The following is a 21,258-nucleotide window of genomic DNA, read 5'->3' on the forward strand; positions in this document are numbered from 1 at the left end:
TCAGTTTTCCCAACTGAAGACGCAGAGCTGGAGTCCAGGTCCTCTCAAATATCTGCGACTCAGCACCCCAGGATGTCGTTCTGTTGTCTTTATGACTTAGACCCTGTGTGTGTATTGGGGGCTGAGCACCAAGAAGGGACCACTTCAGTGGTACATACATACACATACAATACAACATAAAGCTGTATTGAGCGTTAGGGCTCTGGGATCAGTATCCTGTCCTGGATCAAATCCCAGCTCCACGAGGCGCTAGCAAGTGATGGTGGGCAGGTGACTTACCACCTCTAGGTCTCATTTTCCATCTGCAGGGGAGGATAGTCGTGGTGACAAAGGCAAAAGGATGATGCTTAAATGAGATAATGCACGTAAGGGCTCTGTAATAACGGTACCTACTACGATGATGATTCAAGAGTGAAGGGCTGGTTTAACTTTGGGCTTGTTGGAAGAGCAAAGCAAAGATGCCTCTGACCTGGGGCAAGGATTTTCTGCTGAGGATTGTTTTTCAGCTTCAGGTGCCTTCTTCTGGACCCTGGAGGCAGGTATGGGACACTGCCAACATGCTGTGGCTCCTTTTCTTCCCCTGTAGAATAGAGAGTTCCCTTATTTATTCCACGAACTTTTACTATGTGATACTTAAGGCATTTGAGCTGGAGGTGAGGAATGGTCCCAGCCCTGTTAGCTCCTTTCCTAGCAGTGGGAGGGTGCAGGAGCAGATGGTCGCATGGGAAATAGTTTATCAAAGAGGTGCGAGCCAAGTATGGTTAGAGCACAGAGGAAGGCACCACTGTTCAGACACGCACTGCAGCCCCCTACCCGGTCTTAGAGGGGTCAGGCTGTGTAAAGCGACTCAACATCTCTGTGTGCATGTGAGCTGTTGAAAAAGCAGAACCCCATCAATGTCTAGAGCAGTAGCATCTCCCCTCACTGGTCTCCATGTGCCTCGCACCCAGAGACCTGCAGGTCCTAAATCCAAGACAGGAGGTGTTTAGGTAAGTGAAGGTGTGAGATAGAGCGTGAGTGAGGACTGTTTCCACGGGGCTGCATTGCCCGTGCTGCTTCCTTCATTCTGTGTCCTTCCACAGGACAGCGTGTCACCAGCCCCACTCTGCAAATAAGGAAATGAAGACACAGCCAGCACCACGATACCTTGGGCAGTTTTCACTCTTCAAGAGAACTTAGACACAGGTCGATGTAATAGGCTCATGTCACAGAAAGGAAACTGCAATGCGGAGATTGACTATCTTGCCCCAGGTCATCCAGCCCGTGGGAAATAGAACCCTTAGTTCCAGACTCCGGGCCGGCTCTCTTTCCACTGAGGATCCAGTGTCGGGATTTCTCGCGAACAGGCACCCTCGGTCTGCATTTTGTCCGCGTGAGGGTTCGAGCATGGCGCTGATGCCTTCCGTGTGTGAGTGGTGGCGCGTAGGCAGTGCCTGATGACCTCATCCCGTGCACACCCCTCCCCCTCCTCCCCCCTCCCCACCCCCGGAACCCAGATGCAGAAACGTTCACAACCCAAACTTGAGACGAGACTTCCTATGCCCTGCGGGTCAGTGGGAATGGTGGCGGTGTAACGAGAAGCACACGGTCACGGGCCCCGTGAGGACTGACCCAACCTGGGGGACGATTCCTTCGTGTTAAGTTAATGCACAACCTAGTAATCTTGAACCCAGAGAGTGGCCCATGGGTTGGGCTGTGAATGTTATAAAATCTCACCAAGATCTGTGTTGGTCAGGTCTCTGGAGAAACACAACCGCGCTCGCGCTCGCGCTCTCTCTCTCTCCCTCCCTCCCTCCCTCCCTCCCTCTCTCTCTCTCTCTCTCTCTCTCTCTCTCTCACACACACACACACACATTTTAAGGAATTGGCTCGTGCCATATGGGCACCGGCAAGTCTGGAGTCTACAGGGTGGGCTGGCCGGCTGGAGACGCGGAAGAGTTGCCGTTGCAGCCGAATACCCTCACCTTAATGGCAGATGCTTGCAAGTTGGGAATTCAGTTCAGCCACTTGCAGGGTGAGACTCTGGGTTCAGTTTTCAGCTGGTTTAGCGCTGAGGCCACTGGAGATGAGGATCTCTTTTGGGGCCGATGTAGAAACGTTTGGGTCATTTATGGGACCCTTGAGCTGGGAATTTGAATCCCTGAGTCATCCTTGCCTTTCCCCACTTTGTCCAGTGTAATTAGGAACAACCAGCTAATCTTGTTATACTCGGTTTGACAGAAATGTTCTAAGGTGTCAAATACACAGTTACCCAGAACTTTGCCTGTTTTAAGTACCGGGTGTGATTTTTTTTCCGTGCATTTCTTTTGCCCCATCACACCATGTACTATCAGTGTTCTCTTAACTAGTGGGAGTGGAGTCATTAGTGCTTTAAATCACATCAGATAAGAGAGCCAACTTCAGAAACCCCAGAGCCAGTTCAGAAAACTTTAAGATTCTGTTCCTTTAGAACCACTCTTGATACCAAAATCTGACAGGGTTATCCATGGACAGGTGCCAGGGTGTTGAGTTCTGGCCTGGGGTCTCTGAGAGGAGAGGGAGAGTGGTGTGTGTGTGTGTTTGTGTAGATTTTTGTTTTTTTGGCCGTGCCAAGGGGCCTGCGGGATCTTAGTTCCCTGACCAGGGATTGAACCCAGCGCCCCCTGCAGTGGAAGCGCAGAGTCTTAACCACTGGACCGCCAGGGAATTCCCAGTGTTTGTGTAGTTTCTCACTGTGCTTTTGTGGCTGTGTTTTGAAATACACACACACACACACACACACACACACACACACACACACACGGTTTTCCGTTGTTTCCGCTCTGGATTTGTCCTCTTGCTTCTCGTTCATGGGAAATGACTAACCGCCCCGGCGGAAGCTGTCAAACATATCTAACCCCCAGCCTTCCTTTATTCTTCATGAATGCGCTCAGGCCCGTCGTAAATAAACACCACCCCCAGCCCTGCTGTTCCCAGCCATCCTAGGGAGCCTGCCAAAGGCCGGCCTGGGATCACATCCTTCAGTTTAGACTTTCCCCGCAGAAGGAGAGCAGGAAGGTCTAACTGCCACGAAGAAAACATCAGAAGCGTGTTTGGAGGAGGGCAGAAAGGCCAGTGAAGCCTGTTTGCTGGTTTATTATTATTAGTGGTAATTATTTCCGGCACGCAGTGCAGTGATGTCTGCGGCCTGACCGAGGTCCAGAAGCCCATGCATGGCTGTCTCAGGTACAGTGTTTATAAAACGGGCGGAGGTGGAGGCCTCCTCAGGACGGTGTAACTCCTGCCCTGCCTTTGGGGGCCGAAGAGAAGAAAACGCAAAAGACAGCAAGGACCTCTGAATCCCTGAACAGGGCAAAGCAGGAATGAGCTGCAAAGATGGCTTTCTCCCTGACTGACTTCACTCTGTATGACAGACTCTAGTAAGTCAGAAAGAGAAAAACAAATATCGTATATGAACGCATATATGTGGAATCTAGAAAAATGATACAGATGAACCTATTTGCAGGGCAGGAATAGAGACGCAGACGTAGAGAATGGACATGTGGGCACGAGGGGGAAGGGGAGGGTGGGACGAATTGGGAGGTTAGGATTGACATATATACACCACCGTGTGTAAAATAGCTAGCTAGTGGGAACCTGCTGTATAGCACAGGGAGCTCAGCTCGGTGCTCTGTGACCACCTAGAGGGGTGGGATAGGGAGGGTGGGAGGGAGGTCCACGAGGGAGGGGATGTATGTATACATAGAGCTGAGTCACTTTGTTACACAGCAGAAACTAACACACCGTTGTAAAGCAGCTATACTCCAATTTTTAAAAAAAGAAAGATGTCTTTCTCCTTCTCTAAGTGCCCACATCTTTGCTTGGCCCCGGCCCAGGAGTCCTGGCTCTGCCTTGGTCTAAGGAGGCAGGTCTGGTCAGCAGTGGCCTTGAATTCTGACCCACGTCTGGGTTTTGCATAGGCCGAAGGCCGAGTTCATTCCCTTGCGGCGAGGTGGGTGGGCCGGGGCATGGAGGGGAGGGGCCCTGTCTCCTCTACCGGCTCCTCCACCCAAATCTGACTTGTATTTTGTAGAATAAGACGAAGGCCGAGGTCAAGGGCACTCACACTTGTAGGATTCAGGACACATTCCAGGAACCAGCCCCTCCTTGTACTCAAGTTTCCAAAGGCAGGACTGAAGTGCGGATTCAGGGAGAGGGTGAGGAATATCAAATTACGGGAAATCAGGAAACTACTGATGCTCGTGCAAGGATGTCCAAAGACTGGCAGCCACTCTTTTTCTCCAGGCAGTTCTGTCTCTTGATTGGTTTCATGTCCACAAAGCCAGGAAACCTTTAGGGTTGCGGATCCTTTGTTTTCCTAGTGACTCGCCCAGACCTCACCTTCATGCTCAGTCAATAGCCAGTGGGACCTCCAGACTTGGCTGGCTTGGAAGAGCTACCCTCAGTTCAGCCAATTCTGGCCGACGCTCCAGTCGAAAACTGGCCCTTGCAGGAGCTGGGGCCTGGTCAGCCATTTGCATTTCATAGACGTGTACCTGCAGCAGCCGAGGCCTCCTTGTTGCGGGGTTTTACTCCTTTGGGATGAGCTAGAGTGGTTTTTGCAGCTGCCCAGCAGCTCCTTGACCCCGTCGTGCCTGGGAGGCTTTGAGTAGGTCAGGAACGCTGGGGACCTTCCAGGTGCTTCTGAGCATTACCCTTCTCTTCCTGGGGCTTCCTTCAGAGGGAGGCTTCCCCTGAGTGCTGGAGCCCTCCCTCCTGCTTGGGGATTGTCACCGATTTCCTCAAGTGAGCTGCCTGCCGGGCCTCTAGGGCCTCTAACACTCCCTGGCGGAACAGAGCGTCCTTTGTGAGATTCCTGAGGCTGGGGTCAGGGTAGGGGCCAGCTCCCGGAGCCAGCTCTCAGGGCAGCGGCTGTCCCAGAGTGGGTGTAGTGCTGTGTTACCAAGAGATAAAGTCTTGGAAGAGGCCGCGGAGAGGAAAGGAGACGCATTCCAGACTGAGGAGTGTTTGGCCTTGAGGGCCCTGGGTTTGGAGAAAAGGGCCCACTTGGAGGACCACTGTGGGGGCAGGGGAGCCCTTGGTGGGAGCAGGTAGAAGAGGTGAATTCCCGGTGGTGGTGAGGCTGGCCTGGGATCAATCTCCAGCTCTGATGCCTTTACTTAATAAAATATCTCACCCTTCAATCAGCTCAACACACGTTTACTGAGTCACTTTCCTAAGGGTATCTCCATCCAGTGGAAAAATCAAAAATTGATTCTTATTTTGTTTTAAATTGTATTGGCGTGTAGTTGATGTACAGTGTTGTGTTAGTTTCAGGTATGCAGCAAAGTGATTCAGTTATGCATATATTCATTCTTTTTCAGGTTCTTTCCCCATAAAGATTCCTACAGAATACTGAGTAGAGTTCCCTGTGCTGTACAGTAGGTCCTTGTTGCCTATCTATTTTATATATAGTAGTGTATGTTAATCCCAAACTCCTAATTTATCCCTCCCCTCCACGTTTCCCCTTTGGTAACCATAAGTTTGTTTTTGAAATCTGTGAGTCTGTTTCTGTTTTGTAAATAAGTTCATTTGTATCATTTTTTAAAAAATTAGATTCCACATATGAGTGATATCATATGATATTTGTCTTTGTCTGAAAAATCAAAAGATTTAAAACCGAATGATTATTGGATTATTGGAGTGGAGGACGGGATGGAGTTTTTGGATGATGGTAGAGAAGAGACCAGTTTTGATATGAGGCCGGCCAATGAAAGGCATGAGATGCTTCAGTGAGAAGTTTGTTTCTATCCTTGAAGTCAGAAGGGCTCCTTGGGAGGATTTTATGCAAGAGAGTGACACGGGAAGATTGTGTTTTAGGACGATCACTCTGGAAGTTCCATGGAGAATGGATGAAGAGGTGGGGAAGGAGGTGAGCTGGGGAGGAATGAGGAAGTCCCGATTTTAAGGGAAGGTATGCAGAGTGGAAAGGAAAGGATGCATTTAAGGCATTAAAGCATTGGCGTTCGATGGATATAAATGATTCCCAATTTTCTGGCTTGGACATGAGTGGATAGAGAAGAGGACGTGATTTAAGCATCAGGAAATCAGCATTCTTTCTTGACAATATACTGCATTAGGCTAGGCTTCTGCAAACTGAAATCTCAGTAACGTAAGTGTGCAAAGTCCTTTCCTTTGCCCTCTTACAAAGTCTGCTGTGAATCTGGGGACCCTCAGGGTGGTGACTCGGGGATCCAGGCTGTCTCTTGGGCAGGTGTGGAGAGTTGCGTACTTGCTCTCAAATGCTTCATCCCACTGATGTCACGTATTGTTTCCTCTCTCAGCTCATTAACCAGAGCTGGACACTGGGAGAAGGGCTGGGAGACACTGGGAGAGCAGGGGGCATGTTTTGGTGAGCAGTGAGGTCAAGTGTGAGGTGCCCTGCATCACCCCAAATAAGAGTCTAGATGGCGCTCGGGATTGGGTGTTCGAATGCAGTCTGAGCTGGAGATTGTGAATAGATTCGGGAATCAACAGAACAGGAGGTGGAAATGTTTGGGATCCCCTAGCGGGAGAAGGTTGAGCTACAAGAGCAGGGGTAAGGGGGAGGGATTATTAGGAGGTTGGCATTACCATACACACACTACTATGTAGAAAATAGGTACTCAGCAAGGACCTACTGTACAGCTCAGGGAACTCTACTCAATACTCTGTAATAACCTGCACGGGAAAAGAATCTGAAAAAGAATCGATATATGTATAACTGAATCACTTTGCTGTACACCTGAAACTAACACAACATTGTTAATCAACTCTACTCCCATATAAAATAAAAATTAAAGAAAAAGAAGGGCTTCCCTGGTGGCGCAGCGGTTGAGAGCCCGCCTGCCGATGCAGGGGATGCGGGTTCGTGCCCCCGTCTGGGAGGATCCCACATGCCGCGGAGCGGCTGGGCCCGTGAGCCATGGCCTCTGGGCAGGCAGTGAGTCCCAGCAGTGGTGGTTTCCTCCCCGCTCTTTGCACAGCGCTCAGCTCTGCCCTCTGTTTGTCAGGGACCGTGGTGTATGGCGAGCCCATCACCGCCAGCCTGGGGACTGACGGCTCCCAGTACTGGAGCAAGAACTGGGCCAAGGCTGCTGCTTTTGTCACCTCCCCGCCCCTGAGCCCCGACCCGACCACTCCGGACTTTCTGAACTCCTTGCTGTCGTGGTGAGTGTTGGCGACTTGTTCCCACCTTCCGTTCTTGGTCTTTCCTTGCACCAAGCTGACCGGCGGGTTCCAACATGGTGGGCAGAAGCAAACTTGCAAACAGAGACCTCGTTCTCCAAACTCGGATTGCCGGACGGCAGCAGGGGGTTGTCACCCTGACGCTTTTGGGGGCAATTCTGGGTAAAAACCAGGGCCATCTTGAAAGTCAACCAAAGCGGATGAATGAGGTAGCAAAAGGGTTCTACTGTGGTGCAGTGTCACTCGTAAGATACCTCACGAACTAGACGTAGATACACAGCATTAGAATGAAGCTTCCGCGTCAGGCCATAGCTTCCCAAATTTCCTGTCTCCTGAGGGGAAGACAGTTAAGTCAAAAACTTTCAGTGGCCTGGCCCATTGAAAAGTACATTCAAGGGGCTTCCCTGGTGGCACAGTGGTTGAGAGTCTGCCTGCCGATGCAGGGGACACGGGTTCGTGCCCCGGTCCGGGAAGATCCCACATGCCGCGGAGCGGCTGGGCCCGTGAGCCATGGCCGCTGAGCCTGCGCGTCCGGAGCCTGTGCTCCACAACGGGAGAGGCCACAGCAGTGAGAAGCCCGCGTACCGCAAAAAAAAAAAGTACATTCAATGATGATCTGAGGTCAAAGATTAGTGAAAAGCCAGTGGTATGTTTTCCTTCCAGTGGAGATCTCCAGGTCACTGGCAGTGCCCACTGTACCTTCAACACTGCCCAGAAGGCCGTAGGAAAGGACAACTTCACCCTGATCCCTGAAGGCACCAATGGCACGGAGGAGCGGATGTCCGTCATCTGGGATAAGGCTGTGGTAAGGGGCGATGGTCTCACACAGGGGGAGGGCCCTGGGCCTCATGCAGGCCTGGAAACGGCAGTTGAGAGAATTCTAGAAACTGGAACTTGTGTGGTAATATTTCTTAGGTTTAGAAATCTAAGACCACTCCTCAGAGGTCATTTCCTCCTAAGTACCCCATATGTATTTGTCACCATTATCGTCTGTGGACCAGTAGAGACTGGAAAAAACCAGTCTTTACCATATGACTCTTTCGATCAGTCCAGAAAAAGCTTCCTTAGCAACCTGGTGACTTAGTTAATCCACTCGTGGAAATGGACTCAGTTTCCTTAAAATGGTCTTTTGGACTCTCTGGGCTCAGCCTGCTTTGAACATGTCCTGACCTTTAAGGGATCTGTGGGTTTTTTTATTTTTACTATTTTAAAACGTAATAACAATAGGTTTTCTGTTTCTTAATGAATTTTTTCAATTATGTAAACTGTGTATCGTTATTCCAAAAAGAAAATAAAAATCACTTATGACACCCTATTTCAGATACAACTGCAATGGACGTTTTAGCAAATGTCTTTCATTTTTTGCCAGTGAGAGATTGCGTGTGTGTGTGTGTGTGTGTGTGTGTGTGAGTGTGTGACTGGAATACTATTGCAGCCTATCTTTTAAAAAACCTATAGCATGAAAACGTCTCCACATCCTTAAACATACTTGAACAACTTGGTTTTTAAGAGCAGACCATTCCATCTTAATGCTGAACTGTAATTCATTTGTAATTCTTTGGTTGGTCACTTATGTTGTTTCTGATTTCCTTACTGGGATGAACACCCTTATAGCTACATCCTTGGATACATCTTTAATGATGCTTGTAGGAGAAACTTCTAGAAGTGGTAGTGCTGGGTCAAGGGGTGTGCACATTTTTAAGGCTTTTGATATATATTGTCAAAATTCCTTCCAAAAAGATTGCACCAATTTGTATGCTGCCAGCAGTATGTGGCATTACCCAGTTACTTCTACCAGGTCTGAATTGGTGTTATCATCAAAAAACCCAAAGTATCACCAATTTGATTGGTGAATGTTGTGTCTCATTGTTTTACATTCAGTCTCTTCAGTGACTGACTAAAGTGTATATTTCTTTTGTATGTTTTTGGCCATTTGTATTTTTCTCTCCCTCTTACTACCTGCTCATTTCCTTTGGCCATTTTTCTGTTGCATTTAGAGCAGGTTTCCTAACTCGGAGAAATGCATTCATCTCCTCAAATTCTGCATTTAAAGGGACATGAGGCGCAAGTGGTAGAGACGAGAAGGTGGGGGGCAGGACATGGGGAGTGTGATTGGCACCCAGGGTTTGCTGCGGGACGGGCGGCTGAGACTGCCATGTTGGCTGGCCTACAAGGTCTGTGCCTGTATCTTTGAAGAGGACATAAGCCAAATGATGTTTCCTGAAGAGGCCCTGCAGCCCCTTCAAATTTTTTTTAAAACTTTTTACTTTGAAATGATTATAGATCCAGAGGAACTTGCAGAGATAGGACAGAGAGGTCCTGAGTACCCTTCACCCAGTTTCCCCCATGGTTACATCTTACATAATTAGAGTGTGATATCCAAACCCAGAGATCGACAGTGCTGCAACGTGTGTGCATAGTTCTGTGCCATTTTGTCATATGTAGATCCATGTAACCATCACCTCAGTCAAGATAGAGATGTCCTCCGTCACCACAGAGACCCCTCTCCTACTGCCCCTTTATAGTCACACCCACCCCTAACCCTTGGAAGAATCTCCGTCTCACCCCTGGTCTGTCCATCTCTATAACCTGGTTATTTTGCCAACGTTGCATAAATGAAATCATACAGTATGTGACCTATGGAGGTTGTTTTTTTCACTCAGTATGATGCCTTTAGTATCCAAGTTGTTGTGTGTATCAAAAGTGTGTTCCTTTTTATGGCTAAGTAGTATTCCACCCTTCAACTTTTTAGTCTGCTTCTGTTGTGTGCGTGCGTGTTGTGCATGTGTGTGTTGTCCTCCTCAGGTCACTGGGAAGATGGACGAGAACCAGTTTGTGGCCGTGACCAGCACCAATGCAGCCAAAGTGTTCAACCTTTACCCCCGGAAAGGCCGCATTGCTGTGGGATCCGATGCTGACCTGGTCATCTGGGACCCTGACAGCGTGAAAACCGTCTCTGCCAAGACCCACAACAGTGTAAGGCCACGTAGACCCCGTCCAAACGAATTACAGTCACAGAAAGGGACAGAGGCAGGGAGAGTCCTCAGGATTTATGAAAAGAACTCGCTGTGATAGGAAAGAACTCTTCCCCAGGATATGTTCTAACTTGCAATTTACTGAGAAAAAATAGCTCTTTCCTTTTCGTTAGTGAGGTCAATAAGACTGTTAATCTTATCACTTTGGAGTACAATGGGCCTCTCTCTGGATAGAGGTCTCTATCTATGGACCTTCAGAGCCTCCAGCGTCATGCCTGGACGTCAGAAGCTTCTAGAAGTCAGGCAGCATTCCATTTTAATAGTTTGGTGCAGCACCTCTCATGGCGTCCCTTGGTGCAAGGGATCCAAATAAAACATTCAAATGTCCACTCCCGAGATGCCCACTGGGCACTTTTATTCTTTGAAGCAACTGTTTTCTCATGTCAGTGTTGTCGTCCGAAAGCCTAAAAGGCAGATGCTCTTATGTCCTAAAGGAATGAATTGACTTTGAAGGAATAGAAGAAATACGCTGGCAGCCGTTCTGATTAGGAGTTTAGGATCTGCAGTTCTGGGGTGTCTCTTGCCTTTCGGTCTAGACTGCGGAGATTGGGGATGCCCTGTCTTGTTAATGGGACCCTGGGCAGGTGACCTCGTGTCATGTCTCAGGCTCATCAGCTGGGAATGAGGAGCTTAGACGAGGCCCCTGGGTGTCCTGTGATTCTGCGAGGTCAGTGGGCATTAGGTAGAGGTGTAGGTACCATTGGTTCTTCGTAGAAAAAATTGTGTGTGTCTGTTTAATATTGAGAGGCCAAGGACAAAGGGAGAGCTTTGGAAAAGAAATGGGCCTAGGACAGAGTGTTTTATGTCAGAAACCCGTATGACTCTTGAAGTGAATTCTTAGTGAATGAAGAGGCTCTTGAAGATCAAGGTCTAAATTGAAAGCCTGCTCAGTGGGGAATCTATTCTAGATTGCCCACCCCAGGTGGCCTGGGCCAGCAAGTCCCGACACCTCCTCCAAGGGCCAGCTCAGGGCTGGGCTTCTGGCATTTCTCCAGGACAGCACTGGACTCTTGGCCAAATCCCGGTCCTCTTTCTCCTTTGGGCCGAGGGGCTTGAGGTGCCCTGGCGCCCGTGGGTGCCAGGATGGTGGGTGCCTTTAGGGAAGGCTGCTCGGCTCTCAGTATTAATAGTTGGCTCTTCCCTTCTTCCACACTGGCTGGCTTAGCTACGCAGCAGAGCCTTACAGCCGCACCAACTTGTGACTTAGATCATAACCTCCCGGGGGTCCAGAATTGGCTTCTTTATGGGCAGGGGTCCTAGGGACCTGCCTGGTGAACCTATCTCTTCCTATGCATTTAGCATCACAGCTCCATTTACCCTTTCATTTGGCCTTCTCAATAAAGGGATGGTATTATTATCCCAATCGGGAAGATAAATAAACGGACCCTTAGAGAGCTTAAGTGACCAGTCTAACATTACATAGCTATTTTGCGGTGGAGCCAGAATTAGAACCCAAAATTGTCCAGGGCTCTTCCCTGCCAGACTGCGTGTGCAGCCTCTTGGTCAGGGTTAGAGGGACAACATGCTCCTCCTCCCTTCCAGAGTCCCCCTCCCCAGAGGTAATGGAAAGGGCAGACCGGACTCATCGTGTAAGCTGCAGATGACCTAGCTAGGGAGCCTGCGTTTGGCGTTCTTAACCCAGCGCAAGACAGGATGTAAAGGAGTGATGATTTGAGAAGACAGATGCTGCTCTCTGGACATTCAGTAGCACTGCCCTGGCTTTACCCCCAGGCAACCCCATATAGGAAATCATGGCTTCTAGAAGTGCCTCTTGCCCATCCTCACCTGTTTGAAAGAGCCCACACTAAGCATACTTGTGCAGCTTTAATTATCTGGGAGAACGCGAGCAAGAGGCTTTCCCCGTGTGATACAGTGTTCCTACCATGGGGCTAGTTAACTTTAATTTGGAGTAGCTAGCTAACTCTTGTTGACAGCGCTGTTGCTAAGCCTCTGCTGGATTTGCCAAGCATCCAGCCAGGTGAGTCATTTTAGGGAACCTATGTGGATAGAGGTTAAAAATGTCTCTACCTGGTAAGTGATGAAGGCTCAGTGCCTCACAGTTGGACAGAGTAGGCTCTGAATGGCCCGAGCTGTGATCTGACCATTGAACTTGTTAATTTTAAGTCACTTAGAGTCATGGGACTGGTTCCCTCATCTTTGAAGACTGGGAGGTGGCCCAAAGCTCTTCTGGGCACTGTGGTCAGTCATTTATAGGCACCTAAACTCAATGTCTGCGTCTTAGGATGTCTTCCGACACTAAAGGGCTTGCAGTCTTGTTGGGAGAGTGCAATAAAAAACCAGACAGTCGATCAGGGATTTTCTAAATGCCTACCTAGTGCTGAGTAGTGGGCTAGATGCTTTTGTTCCTTTTATTTCTTGTGATCCTAGCATCATTTCTGTAAGGTGGGCCGTGTCCCCTCATAGATGAGGATGCTGGATCTCAGATCAGTGCAAGGGATTTGTCCAAAGTCACTCAGCTGGCCAAGAGCAGACCTGGGATGTGGGCCCCAGGCCGATGGTACCATGGCCAAAGTTGTCTCCATGACTCCAGTAGGTCACAAGAGGAGCTTGTATAGACAGCCGTGCAGGAACATGGAAGAGATGGGGCTCGATTCACCCCTTAAAGGATGACCCTTTCTAAGGTCATTTCAGAGTGGACCGAATTCTCTGCTGGTAATCTACACCCATATGATGCTTCTTATGTTGTCCTTTTCACATAAGCCTTGCACGGGAGGCAAGTGAAAAAACTGAAGGTCTGAGGCAGGATTAATTGGATCTGCCTGGAGTCACACAACTCCTGAATTTCACCAGATCTAAGATGCCACTGATTTTAAGATATTCCATTAGTTTAGGCGCTGCTGTGAAAGAAAACGTACCCAGGAGGAGGAGTCTAATGCAAGACTCCTTTAAAAATAGTGCTGCCGAGGGCCAGCTCGTTCTGAGTTTGGGATAATGAGATGTGGATCTGCCAGATAGAAAGTGTGGCAAAGAATATTGCCTTCCTCGACCTTGGCCTTGGATGCAGAAAGGGCAAAAATGGCTCCTCTGAACTGAGTCAGGCAAGTTGGTGGTCTGAGTCCTGCATCCAGCAATGGTCCAGAAAAACCAGAGGCGGAGACTTTCTCATAAGACAGCCCCGGTGTGGTCATTCCCCAGGCCGGTGGGAAGAGCTGACCCCAATTCCCTGGAAGGACTTGGTTCAGCCTGGGCTGACACTGACTGTGCAGCTCCACGTGCTGTGAGACACATTCTCATTTCAGGGATGAGCGTCTTAGAACCGATGAAAAGCTTGGGGGGGACACACTTCGGTCCTGGGAATTTGGTCCCGGGAATCCACGTGTAGAGACCCCTTCCCTCCCCCAGGTGCCTCTTTCCCTCATTCCTTCAGTAGCTTCCACGTTACTCCTTTGAGTCTCTGAGTAGGGCTGCCAGCCCCCTGTTGCCCTTTTCTGTCAACACCACTGGTCGAATGTGAGCTGTAGAGCCAGCCTGGGGCTTCTCCATACTCACCAGCCTCTGCACCAGGCAGGGGTTGTTACCCTGAATGGCAGTGCAACAGCTCTAGTCACAGACGGACTCTTTAGTGCTGATAACCTGGTCTGAATCTCCCCAGAAGCCCAGCTGCTTTTTATGGATGGAGCTGCCTATTAATTCTCCAGGTCCGGCCACGTGTACCTGTGAGCAGGGCAGGCGTCTGGAATCCGGGGAAGAAGCAGTGGAGGAGTTGAGGCTTTACCATTGACTGTAGTGCCCCTATTTCCTGTTGTCACAGCAACAAACTCACTCAGAGACCCCACATAGTTTCCAAGAGGGCACGTGGATACGTCCCCCTTTCACCGTGAAAAGCTGGAAACTAAAAGGATGGCTGCCTTGTTGGGAAATTAAACCTCAAACATTTTATCAAAGGCCTGTCTCTGGAGTTACCACAGTCCTTTCATTTAGGAACGTCAGCTTGACCACATCTCTTAAGAGATTGGAAATCCAGGCAAACCAGTGGGAAAACCTACTCGTGGATGGCTCATTTCAAGATTAAATTTAGAACTTGGTCAGAGAAGGCTTCTTGGGATTTTAACCTGATTGGAGCTTGAGTTAGTAAGAACAAAGTCACCGCTAATACGAGGCATCATTTTCTTGCATTCGTGTGGCATTTACAAACCCTCCTGCTTTTCCATACGATTTTTCTGTTCAATTATTTTTACCCCCCAATTTTTTTTTTTTTTTTTTTTGGTGCCGAAACCCAGGAATGAACAAACGCAAATTTTTGAGAGGTAGGAAAGATTATTCCATGTTCTAGACAGAATTAAGACATAGAGATTAAGTCCTGTTGGGTGGCCAGTCAGGAGAGGGAGTTCATCTCTGGGCTTTTTTTCGTCCGAGTGATGTTGGGTCATGGGTGCCGCCAGGTCGATGAGATCTCACCAGGATGGAGGGTGGATTCTGAAGTTTACTGTGTTCCCTTCCTCTAGTCTCTCGAATACAACATCTTCGAAGGCATGGAGTGCCGTGGCTCTCCCCTGGTGGTCATCAGCCAGGGGAAGATTGTTCTGGAAGACGGCACCCTTCATGTCACCGAAGGCTCTGGGCGCTACATCCCCCGGAAGCCCTTCCCTGACTTTGTTTATAAGCGTATCAAGGCAAGGAGCAGGGTGAGTACCTCTGATCTTATGAGTGGTTCCTATCGTGGATTAAGTTCAATTGCAAAATCACTAAGCACCTTGAGTCAGACTACTGAGGTATATACAGAGGATTCATAGATAAGGGAAACACAGTCTTTTTATTCCTGGAGTTCAGAATGCCAGCGGAGGAGCCAGGCATGTCTGCAGCCAGCCGGATTGAAGTGAGACTGCTGTCATGAGGAGTGTGTGATGAGACTCAGAGGAGGGAACCGCTGCTGCGGAGTCTTTTTTTTTTTTTTTTTAATAAATTTATTTTATTTATTTATTTTTGGCCGTGTTGGGTCTTCGTTGCTGTGCGCGGGCTTTCTGTAGTTGTGGCAAGCAGGGGCTACTCTTTGTTGTGGAGCACGGGCTCTAGGCACACGGGCTTCAGTAGTTGTGGCACGTGGGCTCAGTAGTTGTGGCGCACGGGCTTAGTTGCTCCGTGGCATGTGGGATCTTCCTGGACGAGGGCTCGAACCCGTGTCCCCTGCATTGGCAGGCAGATTCTTAACCACTGCACCACCAGGGAAGCCCTGCTGCGGAGTCTTAAGGGAAAGTGTCATGGGGAGAGGGCATTTTGAGTTGGATCTTGAAGGTTAAGTAGAAGTTGGATAAGTCAAAGAAGAGAGACAAGGGAATTAAGTAGAGAGAATGTTACTAGCATGGAAAATGTAGAGAGTATTCAGGACGTGGTGAATGGTCTCCAGCACTGGTGCTTGGGGACTGTGAGGCAGGGAAGGGGTAGGGATGTAAAGGAATTAAAGGGACAGTAAGATTGGTAAGTATGGGGCCAGGTCTTGAACGTGAGACCAGATCCTCTTCACAGCATGTTTGGGAATTCCTGCAGGGTTTAAGGTGAAGTGTCTTGGGAGAAAATAGGAAGAACTGTTTATCAGTTTTTATATGACCCATGTTGGGGTAGCTTTGCCCTGGAGCCAGGGGCCCTGCCTCATGCTGACATCTGTCCCTGCTGTACCCGACCATAGAAAGCCCTCCATCCCCAAATGTCACCGGCCCATCCTGGCACCTGTTCCTTCCCCATCAGGAGGGTTGCCAGGGAGGCGTCCTCTGTGAATGTGGCCTGAGTCGAGGGGCTCTTGTGTTTTTGCAGCTGGCAGAGCTGAGAGGGGTTCCTCGTGGCCTGTATGATGGACCTGTGTGTGAGGTGTCTGTGACACCCAAGACAGTCACTCCGGCCTCCTCGGCTAAGACGTCTCCGGCCAAGCAGCAGGCCCCACCTGTCCGGAACCTGCATCAGTCTGGATTCAGCTTGTCTGGTATGGTTATGGTTTGGTCAGGGCCCAGTTCTGCAGGGCTGTGCTCCGTGTTGCTGGTGGGTCTGGGATCACTTTTGAGAAGGAGAAGTGGTGGAAGTGAATGATGGACCTATTCTTCCCAAAGATGTAACTCACTAGAGATGTAATTCATAGCAGATGACGGGTTGGGTTTCAGAATCTTGACACGAGTCTATATCACATATAATGTCATGATGGGTACACTGTGTGTCATACCCAGGATATTAGAGGACATTTTTTCAGCGCATCATGTCCATTGTGAAAAAGGGTATTGTGGCGTTTTAGGACTCTCTTCTCCCCGACGTATGCAATATACTGTAGTGATTCAGCTTGTGGAATCTAGAGTTTCAACAGCTTAACTTCGTAGCCCAGATTCGAACTGTGCCTCCCGTCTCCTCACCTATAAGATGGGTATAATGTTAGTAGTTACCTCATGGGGTTGTTCTGAGGATTAGATGACTTCATATACATGTAAAATGCTTAGAATCAAGCCATTTGATAATTGTTAGCTATTTGCCTGGATAAACTATGTGATGTCAGGGGAGGTGAGAGGGAAGAGTCCAGATTTTAGAGCTTCCTTACTTGAACTTCAGTATTTCATTTTGCCTGGGATTAAAAACCTACTTTTCTAGTTCCTTGAGTCACAGATACGTATCTAAATTTTTATGGTGGGTTAAAGAAACAGTAAAGCAGATACATTTTTTTTTCTTGTCAGATATACTGGTTTTTAGAAAGTTGCCATATACAGATTACCCATTTTCAAAAAATTTAAAAATAATGAAAATTAGTTTTCCCGTAAAGTAACATGGGCATGATACAGTCTGTGCTGTCTTTCACCAGGCCATTGAAATATAAAGACCATCATGACGCCTGTCTTTTTTAAAAAAATTTTATTGAAGTATAGTTGATTTACAATGTTGAGCTTAATTTCTGCTGTACAGCAAAGTGACTCTGTTATACATATATATTCTTTTTCATATTCTTTTCCATTATGGTTTATCACAGGATATTGAATATAGTTCCCTGTGCAATATCTTAAAAAAAAAACAGACTCACAGACATAGAGAACAGACTTGTGGTTGCCAACGGGGAGCGGGGTGGGTGAGGGATGGAGTGGGAGTTTGGGGCTAGCAGATGTAACTATTATATATAGGATGGATAAACAACAAGGTCCTACTGTAGAGCACAAGGAACTATATTCTATATTCAATATCATGACTCCTATCTTTGATTACACAGAGGATGGATAGTGTTAGGGGAACAGAATGCACCTCTGGAAAAGCCACACTCGATCTGATCACTGAGAATAGGGACAGGATGTAGTCTGAGTTGCTCAAAAACCTGAAATATAGTGTCCTTTTTTACATATAGTTCTACTTTTTAGGTATGGGATCCAACTAGCTTCTACAAGGATGGCTTTATTCAGTGTGTGATTCCTAGGCCACGTGAGGCCCATCCTTTTTTTGTAGCTTATACTTTTGGTGAGATTTTAGAAGGACAAAGAATGGGCCTGACACTTTTTCTCCCAAGCTATGTTGTTTCGTTACAAAACAGAAATAGAGTCACAGATGTAGAAACCAAACTTATGGTTACCAAGGGGGAAAGGGAGGGGGGAGGGATACATTGGGAGATTGGGATGGACATATACACACGACTATATGTAAAATAGATAATCAACGAGGACCTTCCCTATAGGTCAATACTCTGTAATGACCTAGATGCAAATAGAATCTAACAGAGTGAGGTATGTATATGGATAACTGACTCACTGTGCTGTACAACAGACACTAACACACCAGTGTAAATCAACTAGACTCCAATAACAATTAATTTAAAAAACCCAAGCTATGTTATTTCGGTTTAGAGCAGGGATCCGTATAGCTTTCTCTGACCCTCATCTTCTCTCGTCTCCAGGTGCCCAGATTGATGACAACATTCCCCGCCGCACCACCCAGCGCATCGTGGCGCCCCCTGGTGGCCGTGCTAACATCACCAGCCTGGGCTAGAGTTCAGGGCCGCCGTGCCGTCGGCTTAGGGATGGGGGATGGGACACCTGAGGACATTCGGAGACTTCCTTCCTTCCTTCCTTCCTTCTTTTTTTTTTTTTTTTTAAAGAGCCTGTGATAGTTACTGTGGGGCAGCCAGTTCCTGGGGCTCCCTCTCTCGGGCCCCCCGCACTCCGTCCCTCACCCGGAGTCACCAGTTTTGGTCACCCACCTCCCTACACATCTACGAATATCACACCTGCGTCTCTCCACCAGGCCCGTACACAGAACTGCGTCCAACACTCAGACATGCGAAACAAAGCAAATCACAGTGAGGGTGTTGCTCATCTCCAGCCTCTGTTGTGCTTGCATCATCTTCCTTTTCATCGGGGGGAGGGGAAGATAAAGTGAATTGCCCAGAGCTGCCTTTTTCTTTTTAAATATTTAGAAAATTTTTCTTTGTGGGGCTGCAGGTGGGGTGGGCAGGGGAGGGGGGGGAGAGATTTGTTTTTCTTTAAATACTAAATTGGAAAGTCTAATGCAATATTAATACAAGGGGTTTGAACTGGACATCCTAATGATGCAATCGTGTCACCTTCAAGCTGATTCAGGGTGGTGGGCAGACTCGTCATGTCCCTCCTGAGAGGCTGTACAGCGTCCACACCGCCATTCCATCATCTTCTGGGTCAGCTGTTAATAAAGGGCAGGTTTTCTTTCTGGCCTAGATTTTGCTGCAGATGAAATCTTTGGAGGATTCTCTTCTCCTCTCTTCACCTCTCTTCTGCTTGCACTCTCTCTTGCTTCTTCATTCATGGATATTTTCACGTGTCTGGCTTTTCTTTGTGTTTCTTCCAGCCTTCGTCTCTGACATGCTGTTTTTGCCTTCTATCCCCCGTGGTCTTTTCCAGTGACCAGGTCCGCCATTTTACTGTGGCCCCACGAACCTGCCTGGAAAGATATGAGCTTTGTCATCGCAACCATCGTAATGTGCTATCCTAGTCCATATAAGACCAGCGCTACCCACCCACGTCTCCAGGATGTGCGATTGAGTTTGAGATGCTTCCCAGGTGCAGAAAAGGGCCAGGTTATCCACACTGTCACACGCGGGCCCAGGATAGACCTGACAGTGCCGAGCTGTTGAAGAAGTCTGAGGCTCTAGGACCTGAGAGTTTTTCCTCTGTGCAATGCCAAGTGGCTAAAGACAAACAAATCTGTAAATCAAGCCCAACACCCAAGGGAGCCAGTCAGCCTCAAGCGAACCACCAGCTCAGAGGTGCTGAGCTGATGCTTACCAACTAGGTAGTTTTGGGGATGCCAGAGTACACTGGGCTTCTCACTTTGGAGGAAAAGAAATTTGTTTTCTTGTCCAATTATTTAGAAAGACATCACGCAACATAGGGAAGCCTGCTAACCTCGGGAAACCCATGGGAAATTTGACTTAAAGACCATTTCAGTTGGCAAGAGGAAAAATCTGTTTTGTGAGTCAGAGCTCTTGTGGGGAGAAAACCTTGTAAATTTGACGAGTGGCCCCTTAGAGACCGCAGGCGACCTTGTGTCCACACCCCGCCCTCTCCTGGTCTCGGAGACCCTTTCCACTCGCTGCCTCGTGCTTGTCCCTGTCTTAGCTGAGCTTTGTTGCATCTCCTTCCAAGCGTGTTTACAGGTCCTCCCAAGCCACGTTATGTTTGCAGGCTTTTATAAAACCAAATCTGCTTTTGTAAAGCGTAACATCAAGAAGTAGCTCATCCCATCATGACACTCGTCTCTCCACATGTTCTGCCTTTGGGGTTATGGCTGGGGTTTCTTTTGTTGTTGTTGTTGTTGTTTGTTATTTTAAAAGTAAATTGCACTTTTAAAGAATAATTGGTTAACTTAATATATTTGCTTTTTTTCTTCTCATCTGCCCTTCGAGGGAATTTGAACCAGTCGGAAAAAAAATTTTGTTTCAATTCTGAGAAACGCTTGCAGCTCTCTTCTCTTCACTTGAGTCTTCCTGTTTTTCCATGATGGTCATTTCGGTTGTTTCGATTGTTTCCTTCAAACAACTTAAAACCTGAAGATTTCCGCAGGCTGTGTAAGCATGTTTACCTGTTGGCTTGCTTTGTGTGTCTGTTAAATGAATGTCATGTGTAAATGCTAAAATAAATTGACCGTGTCTCAGAACTGAATAACTGCAGTGACCTGATGCTCTAAACCAGTGTAGGATTTAATCATAGATGGTTTTTAATCCTTGGAATTGTGATTGTGACCCACGAGTGGAGGAACTTTCAGTGCTAAAGCTGATTATGTGTGTAGCCAGAAGAGTACCTTTTTTTTTTTGTTTTTGTTACCACTGTCTTAATGGCAAAATAATTATGGTAAAAAAAACAAGTCTCGTGTTTATTATTCCTTAAGAACTCTGTGTTATATTACCATGGAACGCCTAATAAAGCAAAATGTGGTTGTTTCCGGGTGTGTCTGTGTTGAGATGTTCAAGGAGGTGGGTGCTCGGCCCGGGCCTCCATCAGAACTTCCCTTTCTGGAAGATTCTGGATGCCTTTGGCCTCGTTTTGATGCCTGTGTCAATTCAAGTGTTTTCACTGAGTGTTGCGGGTGGTTCTGTCCAGGCCACTGAGGTCTAATTCTGGGCAGAGCCCTGAGTCTCAGAAATTCATAGACTCTACCCCAAGACAGGCCAAGGGAGCCTCTCGAATCGAGCTGCACACGTTAAGTCGGGAATTGTGTCACCTTCAAGCTGATTCAGAAATCCGGTGGGACCATGTGGGTTAGTGTAGTGACCCCCGGGATCTGTGCGTCCTTAGAGCTTGTGCACTCTGGGAAATCCTCAAGCCACAGGGGGGGCATGGGAGATAAGAGACTGAGCTATATGGGCCTGCATCCAGAGTCCAGTTAAGGAGCTTGCAGGAGGGAATTCCCTGGTGGTCCAGTGGTTAAGACTCCGTGCTCTCACTGCTGGGGGCCTGGTTCAATCCCTGTCGCGGGCCAAAAATAAAGGAGCTTGCGGGAAACCAGGACGCAAAGCACACGTTCCTCTACCCTCCAGGCAAGTGCCAAGAATGCACATCGTGGGGGGAGGGTGAGCCATGCCCACCCCTGCCTA

At 48.2% G+C, this 21,258-nt stretch overlaps 1 protein-coding gene across 3 annotated transcripts in view; it reads left to right on the top strand.

Annotated features, from left to right (window-relative positions):
• Nucleotides 1-20,604, top strand: part of DPYSL2 (dihydropyrimidinase like 2) — a 115,708-nt gene extending 95,104 nt beyond the window's left edge. For all 3 annotated transcript variants that reach the window (XM_067745198.1, XM_067745200.1, XM_067745199.1), the window contains exons 9-14: nt 7,011-7,167; nt 7,849-7,990; nt 9,991-10,161; nt 14,687-14,866; nt 15,990-16,155; nt 18,088-20,604. In XM_067745198.1, the coding sequence (XP_067601299.1) occupies nt 7,011-7,167; nt 7,849-7,990; nt 9,991-10,161; nt 14,687-14,866; nt 15,990-16,155; nt 18,088-18,179 (908 nt within the window). In that variant the 3' untranslated portion in view covers nt 18,180-20,604. The remainder of the gene's footprint in view (nt 1-7,010; nt 7,168-7,848; nt 7,991-9,990; nt 10,162-14,686; nt 14,867-15,989; nt 16,156-18,087) is intronic.
• The last annotated feature ends 654 nt before the right edge of the window (nt 20,605-21,258 follow it).

The sequence above is a fragment of the Pseudorca crassidens genome, chromosome 7, assembly GCF_039906515.1.
Source record: "Pseudorca crassidens isolate mPseCra1 chromosome 7, mPseCra1.hap1, whole genome shotgun sequence".
NCBI classification, from domain to species: domain Eukaryota; kingdom Metazoa; phylum Chordata; class Mammalia; order Artiodactyla; family Delphinidae; genus Pseudorca; species Pseudorca crassidens.